The sequence below is a fragment of the Nicotiana attenuata genome, chromosome 1 (genome assembly GCF_001879085.1).
Source record: "Nicotiana attenuata strain UT chromosome 1, NIATTr2, whole genome shotgun sequence".
In the NCBI taxonomy this organism is placed as follows: domain Eukaryota; kingdom Viridiplantae; phylum Streptophyta; class Magnoliopsida; order Solanales; family Solanaceae; genus Nicotiana; species Nicotiana attenuata.
In genome coordinates, this window is record NC_031989.1 from 40,539,551 (window position 1) to 40,549,788 (window position 10,238).

General features: G+C 36.5%; 1 protein-coding gene across 6 annotated transcripts; it reads left to right on the forward strand.

Annotated features, from left to right (window-relative positions):
* LOC109225185 (cell number regulator 6-like) lies at window positions 1,555-9,949 on the forward strand. 6 transcript variants are annotated; one of them, XM_019389786.1, is made up of 6 exons: window positions 1,555-1,761; window positions 1,859-1,977; window positions 6,966-7,080; window positions 8,452-8,720; window positions 9,179-9,441; window positions 9,763-9,949. In XM_019389786.1, the coding sequence occupies exons 2-5, from the start codon at window positions 1,870-1,872 to the stop codon at window positions 9,404-9,406; spliced, it is 720 nt and encodes a 239-aa protein (XP_019245331.1). In that variant the 5' UTR covers window positions 1,555-1,761; window positions 1,859-1,869; the 3' UTR covers window positions 9,407-9,441; window positions 9,763-9,949. The 6 variants fall into 6 exon arrangements, with proteins under 6 accessions (XP_019245331.1, XP_019245337.1, XP_019245327.1 ...); XM_019389792.1 differs by lacking the exon at window positions 9,763-9,949 and adding an exon at window positions 9,590-9,756; XM_019389782.1 differs by lacking the exon at window positions 9,763-9,949 and having other exon boundaries at window positions 1,851-1,977; window positions 9,179-9,756.

Here is a 10,238-nt window from a genome sequence, read left to right on the forward strand (position 1 = left end):
GCGTGAAGCTGTTACACTTTCGTGAGGGGGAGGTGAAGCACTCCGCCTAGGCGCAATGTTTGGTGTCGCGTTCTCGTTGTCTTCCCTGCTATCTTCGTTGATGGTGTTCAAAATGCTGGTCGTGACGCTTGCTATCGCTTTTAGTCTTGCATCTCCTTTTCCTGCCATCGTTAGTTTGTGCAAACGAAGAAAAGATGGTTGTCTTTTTTTTTTTAAATATCTAGAAGGAACTATAATTTCAACTAAAACCTCCCCACAGACTGCGCCAAATTTGTTTGAACAAATAATTGCTAAACCAATTAGTGATGAGTTAAAGGGTGAATCTCAGTTAAACTTAATAAATTATAGACCAAATAGAATTTTGCACTTATATAACGGGTAGAGCTCAAGAACATTAAATAGCGAATTTAATATGCTGTGATTGATAATAAATATGATAGCACAAACGTGTAATAACGGCAGATAATGATAAGGAATGTAGTAGAAAAGGATCTACCACCCAATTATTATATGATTGGGATGTCCCTTTTCTCTAATGGCAACGTAGAAAAGTGAGAAGTCAAGGTGGATATGGAATCTTGAGATTTATGGATAAAGGTTGAACAACATGTGCTTGAATTTATCAGTGAATAAGACAAATTTTATATGTTCTTCTCTTAATTTTACAATATGTTCTAATCCCAAAAAAGCAGATCCCCCTTTGGTTCCCTATCTCTTCCTATTTATAAGAGATATTTCCCAAAACCCCTAAAAGGTACAACATAGAGATTATCCAGAGGATTATTCTTTATGTCCACTTCTGAACCTATACTGTCGTTACTTTCTTATCTCAGTTGCCCGCTTCTGGCATTAGCCTTTATGTGAAGGACCTTCAATCGTCATATCGTGCTCGACCTTGCTTATCCGTTACCGTGGTCGCCAAATTTGGACCTATACACACGCAGGAATAAAGTAGGGATCGTTGATTAAAAAAAAAGTGCTCATCGCCAATAGCTTACGGAGGAAAGGAGAGAGCAAAATCAAGCCAAAAAATACTTATAAGCTTTTACAATTTATAGTATAAACGATTTTAACTATGCAAAATTTAAAATATTTAGACAATTGTAACGTGTTATTTAATCACATATTTCAATAAAATCTTATTGTTACTATTAGTACTTAAAGTGTTATTTAATGAGTTATTAAGTATCTTTTAAATAACTTGATTGTTATATTTTTAACTTATATCACTTACATTATAAATTAAACTTACATCATCTATACAACTTGATCAATTATAACAAATTACTTACTTTTCTTTGTTCAGAACTCTAGATCACCAATCAGTACTTATTATATTAGGAGTTACATAGTATAATTTTATATTTTTAAGTGTTATGATATTTTTTTTATATCAGCTAACTGATATGATTATATAAATATTCTTAAACAGAAAAGAAAGTGAGAGATCTCAGCGGTGTGACAGCTTCAAAGAACTGCCTCGTGGCAGTAAATAATTGGCTAAAGTATGTAAAACACGGAAAGGGGGCGGTGTGCCGTACTAAGCATGACCCTTAAGCCTTAACAAAACAAAAAGGAAAAGTTGCCCAAAAGAAGGAACCTGCGATTTTCCCGTTGTAATAAACGCCGGAGGTTCTACAATAAGATAAGATAATCGTGATCGTACTAAATCCCAGCCTTCACTAATACTTAGCAGTTACTCTTTACCTCGTTTGACTGACCCCTCTCGAAAGGGACGAACACTCAACCGACTGTTACAAGGTACCAGAATCTTAATTTCCAAAACAAATTCTCTTTTGACTTCACGTTTATTAAGTACCAATTTGGTTGCTGAAGAAATTTGATATTAGTTTTGCAGATCAGATTCAGATGGCGGAAGGAGGAAATCCGTCGAGGTATGTAAAGTTGACAAAAGATCAAGCGCCTCTTGAGGACATTAAGCCCGGCGAGCTTAATCAACCTATTGATGTCCCTCAGGTTTATTCTCTTTATGATCTCTTCGAATTTTTTTGAAATTCCTCTTTGCATTTTTCAGTCATGTTTTTCAGTCAATTCATTTTTTTAGTCATACATTTTTTTTAGTCGCTTATAGTTATGCTTATGTCGGCAAAATCTGCGCACCACGGTTGGATTATATAGGCTCGTACTGTGTTGAGTAACTGCAAATTTTGCTTGTAGTTTTATCCAACTTTATCTGATAAGTGTGGATCTGCAGTTTAGAGAAGTGGATAGGGAATGATGTCCAACGTTAGGCTCGTTATAGATAGTGAAGGATTTTCTTTGCAGAGGTTGTGAACTATTTATAGGCACCAAAACTATTGGAGTTACCCATCACGACTTGACTAGAGTTACCTTTCTTGTTTAATTGTGGTGTTTGGACAAATTCAATTGTGATACTTAAGAGAAAGTATTTAAATTGGCAGTCCTAGTGTCCAATGTTGCTACTTTGTCATGTTTCCAAAAGATCAAATTGTGTGCTTCAAAATGGACTAGGATTTTGTACATATGTTGCTCCTAAATGCTCCATTATGGATGCCTTTTCATTTCAACTTAATACCAATGAAAAGTAGTGGGGAGAAGCTTATTTGTTTGGTTAAAGGTGCCAAAGTGTTTATTCTTTCCACGAGCAAATGATCTTAAGAAATGACGGGCATGCGGCTTCTCGCACTTCATCTTTCTTTAGTACATTGTTACTCCGTGGATCAAAATGCATCAGTATAATCCTTCCATTGGTAATTATGCTCGAGTCTATCTAATCTTCATCTCGTCAGTTTAATACATATGCAACTATACAAGGGATAAGTAAAGGGACTTCTATGTTTTTTGTTCCCGGCAGGGAGATTGTGATATATCGTAGCCAATTAGACATTAGGTTCCAGCTAAGTTGAAGCATACGATACATTCTTTAAGCAAGGGAAATCGACTTTTTGGCACAAGTTGAGTATGGGTTTGCGATGGGTAATTCAGTAGATGACACTCTTTGTTCCATCGGGTAGAATATCTACTTCAGACTGGTAATCATATTTATTTGACAAAGTTTTAGTAAGAGTAAAGGACATATTTATCTTTGCAAGGGAAGAAGATGATGGAAATGACTCGGGCATATTTGTAAATTGTTCCTTTCTCTGAAATGATGGTCTGGCTCTGACACCAAGATAATAACAAAGTAAGACACTAAATATTCAAGATAATAACAAAGTAAGACACTAAGTAAGTTAACTTAATAATTATAGACACGAAAGTTTTCTTATAAATGGGCTGGCTTCAACATCTAGAGGATGGATTGCCAAGCTACGAAGACAGTAAATTTGCTTATAGTTGCAAAAGTTTTCCTACCAATGGGTTGGCTTCAACATCTAGAGGATGGCTTGTCAAGCTACTCAACTCGGAAAACTTTTGTACTATAACCAACTTAGCTGTTATAACTTAGAAAATGTTCGTACTATAATAAGCTAACTTTCTTAGAGTATTATTACTCCATTTTCATATAAAAATCGACTTTTCTATCCCTTTCGAAAGAAAGAGCAAGAGAAAAATCTTGAAAGAACTCATATATAACACAATGATTTACAATGGCTACTAGATGATCTTCCAAGTACTACATAGCCTCCTTTATATAAGGGTTAAGAGGTTATTACAAGTCAAACATATCTTACATGGAAATCTTATCTACAAGTGGGTCCCCTTAGACATGTGAAGGACCTTAGGTAAAACAACTATTATACATGACAATGCTTGTAAAAGCATGTGAAAGAAGGGTAATATACATGACAAAGCATGTGGAACCGTATGAAAATAGGGTCATATGTATGACAAAGCATGTAGAAGCATGTGAAAGTGGGGTGATATATATGACTCCACACCCAACTCTTCTGAAGAAGACTATCCCTCGATATTTGTGAACTAGCCAAAGGAACTAGAAATATCTGAATAGATGAGGATCAAGATGGCATGACAAATGAACCAATTTCAGAAAGTAGACAAGAATCCGTGGCATCAAAAGCAGCCGGAACTAACCCTCAGGGGTTGGCCTGGTGGCAATAGACTTGAGCCTTGGGGTTTGCTCCCTTTCAAGGTCTCAAGTTCGAAACCCACTGGGTGCAAACAATTTCTGAGGGCCATCGGACTGGGTAAAACCTGAATTAACCGTGGTGCACTTGCGGGAAACTCCTTGCCGAGGGCCTGTGCACCCCCGGGATTAGTCGGGGCTCTTAGAGACTCGGACACCCGGTGCAAATCAAAAAAAAAAAAAAAAAGCAGCCGGAACTGATTTTCACACTTTTACCTTGGATGCCGTCAAAGTTTCAAAATGGCTTAAAATCCTAAAAATCACTCGGCATACCAAGAAAAAATTCCCATATTTTTATACTCTTCGGGCTCCACTTTCACATGCTTTGCTATATATGTCACCCCACTTTCACATACTTCCATATGCTTTGTCATGTATATTACCCCTCTTTCCCATGCTTTTACAAGCATTATCGTGTATAATAATTGTTTTACCTCATTGGTAGAAAAAGTTTTGCGACTATAAGCAAATTTACTGTTTGCGTAGCTTGGCAAGCCATCCTCTGAATGTTAAAGCCAGTCCATTTATAGGAAAACTTTCATGTCTATAATTATTAAGTTAACTTACCTAGTGTGGTCTTACTTTGTTGTTATATTGTTTCATAGGGAAGCCATGCGCTTCAAATAATAACATGCAAAGTGATGAAGTGTTCGGTTCTTGAATCTAGAAGTTGGAAAACTTTCATGTCTATAATTATTAAGTTAACTTACCTAGTGTGGTCTTACTTTGTTGTTATATTGTTTCATAGGGAAGCCATGCGCTTCAAATAATAACATGCAAAGTGATGAAGTGTTCGGTTCTTGAATCTAGAAGTTGGATTAATATCACTGTTATTGTATATTGGATATTAAAGTTAGTTATTTTAATTTCTATTTGATCATTATATTACCAAATTAATATATGGTTGGTACTTTTTAATGTTGTGAACTGTGTGCTTTTTTTCTCGTTTTTCTCTTCAAGTCCCAAAGACCTTGTCGCTTTTTTGTGCCTTTTGCTTTTTGACAACATTGCTATAGATTTTGACTTAGTTTCTATTGTATCCCTGAGTACTTTTAATATTATAAAGTAAGGTATTTTGTAATAAATAGTACCGGGGAGGTACTACAAAAGCATAAAATGGAGCATCAGGTTTATCTTTATTGTTACAGCATCATAGCTTCCAAGAAATCCAAAAGAAAGGCTGGGTTGTCCAGCGTATTGTGCCTACACCATGAATACAGAGAATTTAGACATCTATTCTTTACAAAGAAGAATGTTGCATCATTACCCACATAATATCCATTATTCCTTTTTTTAGGAAACCAGAATTTTCCCTAACTGTAATCAGTGAATTTAAAATACAGAACAACACTTCAACTATTCTTTATTGCCACCAACAAATAAAATAAGTCCTACAGAGAAACAAACAGCTATTAGAACATTAATACACCTAACAATCAAGGTATTTTGAGGAACCTTAACCTTCAAATCTGCCAGAGAAAATACTACAGAATAAAATGCCTTTCTTCCCTTCTTCCTAATATAATACTCCCTCCGGTGCACAATAAGTGACCAATTTGCCTTAGGCACACCCATTAAGGAAATACTGAATTCTAGACAAAAAAAGTTAGTGTGACTAAACTACCCTTAATTAAATGTTGCAGCATAATTTAATGTGAGGAGTAAAAGAAGGGATACGTACATAAGGGTAATTTTGAAAAAACAACTTGAATTTTTTCTTGATTATATAAATGGACACTTATTTTGGACCAAAATAAAAAGGCAAATTGGTCACTTATTGTGGACCGGAGGGAGTAAAACACAAAATAACTGCCTGAATTGCTAGGTAACTACTACCAATACATATACATAATAATAAATAAATAAAAGCCTTATTTTCACCCTTCTTTCTACGGTTATAGACCCTAGTAACGGCAGGTCTAACACCTTTCCAACCATATGGTCCACTTGATTCATAATGGGATAGTATTCCACGTTTGCTTCTTTCCCTTCTCAATTCTTTGTCCCTGCCAGTAAGAAAGTAGACTTCACACATCTTGGGGTATCACTCAGAAAACTCATTGCCTTTGTTTCCATAGTGTCTTCCAAGCCAGTTAATCTCCAGTTCCTTGATTGATTTGCAGCAGAGCATAGCAGCTTATTACTGAATAGCATCCATTGTTGCTTGCTAACCAAAACTGAGAATCCATCTTGACATCAGGAGAAATACGCCACAAACAACTCAATAGTTGAATTATTTCATCCCATATCCGATTACTAAAACCCCTTCTGAAATGCAGCTGCCATTCTGGGAGTATGCATATGTGGGGTCATAAGATGCAGATATTGGAAAGTTGTATCAAAATATATTATGGAATATGTATCACACACAGAAAGGTATTTGCTCCTAAGCTGTAGGCAGCTATTCTGCTTAAGGAAACAGTCGAACAAGTATTTCTTTTTAGTTTTGATAAAAAAGTCACAAATTGGCTGGGTTTAGCTGATTTTTATTTAATAATGACGGTTCCTGACAATTCCAGTGTTATTAGTGTCAGTCTTGTATTCTATTATTGTTAGATTTCCATCACTACATGTTGTTCCTTTCGCCTCGTTTTGTTCTCGTTGCTGCTTGTTGCTATTGCTTCATTTTCATTTTCCCTTGTGCCGAGAGTCTATTGGAAACAACCTCTCTACATTCACGGGGGTAAGGTCTGCGTACTCACTACCCTCCCAGGCCCCACTTGTTGGATTATACTGGGTTTGTTGTTGTTTGTTTGTTTGTTGTTTATTTAATAATGACTGTATTGTTCCTTTTACAAGCTTCTCCATCAGAACTTTTGTGTTACTTGTACTGTTGTTTGGTCCTTTATCATGCTTTCTATTGCAAATGTCATGTGGCATCCACATCATTGGGCAGTTAGCTGTTCGGAAGTGCCATGAGTGTGGACAACCGTTGCCTGAGAGTTTTGAGCCTCCTGCAGACGAGCCTTGGACAACTGGGATTTTTGGATGTGCAGAGGACAAAGATAGTTGTAAGTTCTTTTTTTTTTTAATTTAGGGTCGCGTCATAAATAATTGGCCGTCTTTGCTGGTATTGTTTACTATGTAGTTGTTGCACTATTCCTGAGGCTTGAAATGACATTGGAAAAGATGATGAATGGTATCTAAAACTGCCATTTTGTCTTTTAACTTTGGAAGTGTTAATCCTTTTTTTAGGCAATTAAAGAAAATTTATTAATTACCAAGTAGCTGTACAAAACCAAGGGAAACGCCAGTTTAAGCCCTTTTTAAAACATGTCTCATTAACTATGCGCTTCCTATACAAAAACTATAAAGAAATCTATAGAGAGAAAACAAACTTAAAAAGTTTTCTTTTATCTCTAACTTTGATGCATAAAGTAGTCTTCAGTTTATGCAGTAGGAAGTGTTAATCTTTGTATTATTCCAATTTAACCCAGTTTATCTGCAATATATATTTGAATCTATTCGCTTATATGTATTATATAGTGGATTTCTCTAAGTTGGAGTTATTTATTGTCTGCTACAGAAAGCTGAGAAGGCTCGTCATTAATGATATCTGAAACAGCTAGTAGTATTCTTTGTCTTTATTCATTATCTGTAATTTCATTCAGAACTGTCCTGTTTTTATATTGTTAAACAAAAACAAAGGTGGTTTCTCTGATCACCCACCCAAGGGTGTGTCCTAGTGGTTAATGAAGTGGGTGAAAGCCTTAAATACAGGGTTCAAACCCCAGCAGAGACAAGAAACTCTTGGTGATTTCTTCTCCCCCCGCCTAAGCTTGGGTGGCAGAGTTACCTGTTACCTGTGCTGGCGGGAGGTAGCAGGTACCTGGTGAAATTATCGAGGTGCGTACATGGCTCAGACAACACCATTATCGGGAAAAAACAATGGTGGTTTTCTGAACTTAAATCTCCAGATCCAATTGTGGCTGGTTTGTGTGTCTTGTAAGTGGCTGGCGGTCCCGCACGAGTATGGTATGTTACCTTGATCTTAATGACCAATCTGGTTTTTGGTTACTATGTACATATTAAACTGGTCTTAAGAGGTGAAATCTAGGCGCTAAAGCTGCTGCTTGTTTATCTTTTGATTAAATTATCTGAAATGCATTCAAAACTATACAAGCTGGAAGAGCATGCTCTTGTAATAAAGTGACATTAATCTTCAACTAGTGCTTGGACACCTTTTTAATATGCAAAAATTCTGTTTTCTGTTAAGCTAGTGTTGTGGTTGTTTACTATTTTGCTGGGCTTGATTTCTGGCATTCCCCAGCATCTCTGAATAGATCTCTGCATCACATTCTTAATTATGAGGTATGCATTTTTGTCAGTCTATGCGCCACACATGCTTCTTCTGACACTGATTGTTTAATTTACCTTTATAGGCTGGAGAGGACTTTTCTGTCCATGTGTCTTGTTTGGGCGTAATGTTGAGAGCCTAAGAGATGATGATACTCCTTGGTCTACTCCTTGCATTTGTCATGCCATTTTCATTGAGGGTGGCATTGCGGTTGCAGCTGCAACAGCAGCATTTCATGGTATTGATCCAAGGACGTCATTCCTCATTTGTGAAGGTTTATTATTTAGTTGGTGGATGTGTGGCATATACACTGGTCTGGTTCGGCAGTCGCTGCAGAAGAAGTATCATCTCAAGGTGGAGTCACTTTATTTTCTGTCTGATACACGATATTATGCATAATTGGCTTCAATTTCTGTACTCATGGCCTTGATTAATTTGATTGACAGTTATTTATTTACACCCAAAAAAATAACCTGTGATTTCATTCTAGCCAAATTTCAAGTTAGTAATTTTTGTCGGCTATGGACGAAAAAAATTCCTTTATCAGCTCAGGACTTGTACCGTCTCAACTCTCAAACGAACTGTAATTTCTCGTGGCGTCCGAGAAAAGACATATTTTTAAGTACATCATTGCATTAGATTTAGTGTTTTTCAAGTGAGAAAAGGTAATCTGACCTCTCATCAGTTTGTCCTGCGCTCACTGCTGGGGCATGAGACAGATTTCATGTCAACGACTAGTATTGCAAATGTCAGAGTAACATGCTGTTTTGTCTTAGTACCTTGTGTTATATACTAATTTTTTAGCGATGCAGAATTCACCCTGCGACCCCTGCGTGGTGCATTGCTGCCTGCACTGGTGTGCCTTGTGCCAGGAGCATCGGGAGATGAAGAGTCGTCTTTCAGATAATGCTGCCATGCAAATGACAATAGTTAACCCTCCACCTGTTCAGGAGATGAATGCTGATGGCGACAACCGAGAACCTGGACCTTCTTCTGCAAATGGGGTCGAACAAACTAACCTTGAGATGCAAGCTCTATGAAAGTCATTCGCTGTGCTGTAAAATTGCTAAATCAGGTATAGATCAAACAGGGCGTGTTTTTTGCTACAGGCAGAGTCAGATCTGGAGCTATGTTTATACAGATCAAAATGGAAAAATCAAGTCTTTTTATATCATCATGCATATAAAATTTTGTGGTGAAACGTGTTGTTTTTCGGTGTTCAGGAAAGAAGTTAGTGGAAGGTGAGCTTTTAGACGCACAAATTAGGCCATTATAATGTATTTTATTATCTGCTGAAAATGCATAGGACATCCTGCACTATTTTTCAGAAGTAGTTGAACTACATTATGACAAAGTTCCACTCTTAATCAAAACTCTTTTGTTCTTTTTATCACAGATTCATATACTCCAGCAAAATGGAACTTTTCTGGCGATTTTACGCATGTGTTTAGTTCCATACATACTAAATGAAGTTGTAGAGCATCTCGTAAAATAAATTTTTGACTTTCATTCACGAATGAAATGGACTTCATTACGCGAAACTTTAGAGCTCACGTATATATATATGCTTTCTTGTTCACTTATTGGGGAGCAGTGCACCTTCAGCAAAAGGAATAGGAAGTTGTTGAAGCATTAATGTATAGTAGTATAGTACAGTCACTTATTTCTTGTGTTTGTCAATTCAGTTGATTGCGCGATTATGTATGGGAGACCTAATAATGACATCAATATATCTTGAAACATAGCAAATTAGGAGTGTAAACGATTTGACTACTTAATTTACATTATGTCGAACAGTAGTAAGACTTATCAGATAATGCCACTCACGAAGCTTGTGTGATTTGATCATTTGATACATCCAATAGAATATAT

What these genes read in the sequence shown, in the direction of transcription:
- LOC109225185 (XM_019389786.1), top strand. Translation starts at nt 1,870, where the DNA reads ATGGCGGAAGGAGGAAATCCGTCGAGGTATGTAAAGTTGACAAAAGAT. An exon ending in AACCTATTGATGTCCCTCAG is followed by an intron (nt 1,978 to 6,965) that starts GTTTATTCTCTT and finishes ATCATTGGGCAG; the next exon opens with TTAGCTGTTCGGAAGTGCCA. An exon ending in AGAAGAAGTATCATCTCAAG is followed by an intron (nt 8,721 to 9,178) that starts GTGGAGTCACTT and finishes TTAGCGATGCAG; the next exon opens with AATTCACCCTGCGACCCCTG.